At 34.9% G+C, this 3,884-nt stretch overlaps 1 protein-coding gene across 1 annotated transcript; it reads right to left on the bottom strand.

Annotated features, from left to right (window-relative positions):
• Positions 1-492: 492 nt before the first annotated feature.
• On the bottom strand, positions 493-2,689 carry LOC141612320 (uncharacterized). The gene is made up of 2 exons (XM_074431061.1): positions 2,435-2,689; positions 493-1,846 (listed from the first exon to the last, which is right to left on the bottom strand). Exons 1-2 carry the CDS (start codon positions 2,455-2,457, stop codon positions 742-744), a joined length of 1,128 nt encoding a protein of 375 aa, XP_074287162.1. The 5' UTR covers positions 2,458-2,689; the 3' UTR covers positions 493-741.
• Between the last annotated feature and the right edge of the window lie 1,195 nt (positions 2,690-3,884).

The raw sequence follows: 3,884 nt of genomic DNA, 5'->3' as shown, positions 1-3,884 counted from the left end.
GTGTTTGAAGATCAGAAGAAATTATGGTGCAATAGAAGTTTGGGGAAAAAAAAAAACATGAAAATTAGATCAGCTAATTATTAAGCCTGCCGGAGATGGAAGAGATGACAACCATCTCCGGCCGGCAGCGGAAAGACGGTAGTGGTGGTTGTTTTTGTAGTAGGGTTTGTGTAAGCAGAGGTCCCTAGGATTTTACCGTTCTGATACCATGTAGAGAATAATAATTGAATGAATTGATTGACTTGAATATTATTGATTACAAAGGAGTGCTTATATAGCAATTACAAGACAATAATAATTGAAAACTCAATCTTACTAGAATATATCATAAAGATATATTTGACACAATATAGAAAATTAGGACTACTATAATATTAGACAATCACAATATTACCATATTGTGAATTATATTATAATAGTAATATTATATTCCTTATAACATAAACAATAGTCCCATTAAAGAGCGGAAGCAGAAGAATCCTTTTGAAGTATGCAAAATGTTTACTTTTTCCATTTCTTCAGAACACCATATATAAATATACACAGAAAATAATAATTTTCACTGATGAAAGAATACAGAACTCTACTATAGTTCTAACTACAATCTATCTTCAAGTTTTTGCACTATTAGCATGTCTTCCAAGAACAAAAAAAAAATAGCCAGAAGACACCGTCATCAGTTAACATCCGTAGAAACCAGACATTTTTGAATCAGAAGACACCCAGAAACAGTTCGACTTCCTACAATCCTAAATCTGCTAAATCCAGAAAAGCGTGCTCATCAACAGCGAGAGCATTCCAATCTTCTGGTCTACCAGGATTGAAGGAGTCCAGATCATAATCAGTCCCATACTGAAAATCAGCTAACAAATCCAAACAATTGAACATCTTCACATCCTGGTTATTCTCTTGATATGGTAACTTGTTTGAGCTCGACAATTGTAGCTCAGGAATTGGGTTTAAGTTCTCGGGAGTTTCTAGCTGTATGTGGTCGTTTTCAACTTTGGATATGAATCCAGCATAATCCAGGTTTCCTGCGTCTTGTGACCCGGAAACACCACAACTGAATTGGCCTCTATAATCAGTATCAATCACAGGTCCAGCATCAATTGCGCCAAGTAACTCGTTCACATCAAACATTTCATCAGGAGTATAATTCTGCAAGTAGTCATTAATGTCAATATCACCACTTTCAATCTGACAGGCCTCAGCCTGTGACTTTTTCTCAGACTCGGTATAATTCTCCAAGTAATCATTTATGTCAATTTCACCACTTCCGATTTCAGGGACCTCAACCTTTGATTTCTTCTCAGAATCAGTAACCACCATAGATTCTCCATCACAAACCTCGGAACGCTCATCACCAGAATCCTCTTTCAAAAGAGAAGTGTGGCGTACGTAGTTGGGCAAGTTCAAACGTGCAGATGAACCATACATAGCTCGAGCAGCCTCATCATAAGCCATTGCAGCATCAAGAGCAGTCGGGAAAGTACCCAGCCACAACCGACTCCCTCGATTAGGCGCTCGAATCTCCGCCACCCATTTACCCCAAGTCCTCTGCCTAACACCCCGGTAGTTACACCTAGAATTATCAGGCCCACCTTTCCCCTTCATACATCCTTTCTTCGACCCCTTAGCTGGCGCCTTTCGAATAGGCTTGTCATCCACATTAACACCGCCGAGTATAGCATTGTTTTCTTTCCATTTAGCAATGGTGGCAGCCGCAGTGTAGGATCCATCACGCCTTTTTCGAGCTTTTGTCTTCCTGGTGCAATCGAATTGTAGAGAAGAAGATGTAGAAACCGGGTTACTCATTCCGTTCTCGAAATCGAGATTGCTCGTCATCCTGTATAACACAGAAATTAAGAGAGTGAATAACAGATGCAAAACTCCTAATTCTCCTCCCAAATTAGGTCACAATCTGCATTAACTATTGTACAGTTAATCAAATTCCCCCAATTTTAAGAAATCACAATTCCCATAACCATCATGTATCCAGATTACTTTAATTTTATATTCATCGACATTCCCTCCAGATTTTCAATCAATTAACATCCAATTACTATCAGATATAAGAAACCCTAAATTAGAAACACTAAAATATAATCAAGATTCAAACAACGTTACCCAATTCATCAATTAATACAAAACCCCCAAATCTCAAACCCTAATATTAATTGGATCAAGCAATAATACCGCAATCTACAACTAATTGAAATCCCTAATCTCAAAACCCTAATATTGATTGTTCAAGAAACAGTACCCCAATATAAAACTAATTAATATCCCAAACCCTAACCCTAACCCTACAATTAATTCAAGTTATACAAACCCCCAAATTTCAAAACCCTAAATCACAAATTAACTAAACCCACAAAATAAAACACTATAATCAACTAATTAACTGGAAAAAATAACGGGAAAGTGAACAAACCTTTCGAAAATCAAATTCGACATACGCGAAACTCCGAAACTTCCAACAATTGAAACAATATTTTCAACTTAGTGATTAATTAATGGAGTAGTATAGTGTGTAATATGTATATATATATTTGTGAATTTTTATTTTATTTTTATTTTGTTAATTTGTTTTGAGAAGAGAACGTGAGGAACAAGGAAATTTTGGCGGAAGTGTAGAGAGAGCAGAGTAGTAAAAATAAGAGCAGAGTATCAGAAAAAAAATGTGGCAACAAAGTGTGAAGGGTATATATAGGGTTTGTATGTTGGATAATTTCAGCGCCTTTTTTGATATTTTATTGTGCTAAGATGACGTGGGGACAGACTGTTCACTGATTTTAACAGCTCATTTTGTTGCGATGTGGGTACTAGATATCTCTCGAATTATGAATAATGAGATTTTTTCGTTGTGATTTCTTAATATCAAAGACTTTTGAGGTGTAAGGTCATATTTTTTTTTGGGTTAATTTAATTTAATTTTAATTCAATTTAGTTTTAGTAAGTATTGTTTAGCTTATCTCGTCAAAAAATTGACTCTTACTTTAACTGCATTCGGTTCAGTTCAGTTCAGCTCAACTTCATTGAATTCAGTTCACCTCGTTTCAGCCGAGAAGACCAAAGCCTGAGTTTGATGCGGGAGCTGAATGACAGACACGGCTCCCTAGGCCGAACTAGCAACACGCCAAAGCTGAACTAGCAACACGATTTGCCCACGTTGAATTAGATCTTAAAGATCAATCGACCTAGTTCTACATCAGAGTTATTGTTTTTCAAAATGTGCTTTGATTTTTCGCAAAATGATTTAAATTGTCATATGACTTTTAGTTATGAGTTTAGATAATATAGAATAATAATATTTTTTTCTCAAACCAAACTTCTGAGTAAAGAACTAGTTTAGACGTCGTGCAATACATGCAGCGTAGTACTTAAAATTTAATATTTTTATAAAATTACTTATATAGTAGTATTGATACCTTTTAATTGGTTTACATTCTTATCATTATATTTTGCTTTGATAAATAAAAGCCGGAACTGAAAGTTAACTAAGAGAATTGAGCAATAATTCATGGACTATACAACCAGATGTATATGTTGTACGGTGTAGAACCTGAGCTTTGTGTCAAAGTATCCGAGCTTTATATTAAAGAATATGAGCTTTATTAAAAAATATTGAGTTCATTCATTTACACATTAAAAAACATGAAATTTAAAATAGCTCAGACAAAATACACAAAAGCTCGAATTCTTATACTTGGTTGTACCATGCTTATGGTACAACTGAATGTATAATCCTATTTGTGAGAATTGAGTAATGAGTTGAAATATATTTTTAGACTCTTGCAAATGTAAGGAATCAGTTTAGACGCTTTTATTAAGTGTTAACAAAAATCCAGTATTCTAACGAAAATTGCTAAAACGGTCCACTT

Source organism: Silene latifolia, chromosome 11, assembly GCF_048544455.1.
Source record: "Silene latifolia isolate original U9 population chromosome 11, ASM4854445v1, whole genome shotgun sequence".
NCBI classification, from domain to species: domain Eukaryota; kingdom Viridiplantae; phylum Streptophyta; class Magnoliopsida; order Caryophyllales; family Caryophyllaceae; genus Silene; species Silene latifolia.
Note: the sequence above shows the minus strand (reverse complement) of the source record. Positions and strands in the feature narration are given on the sequence as shown.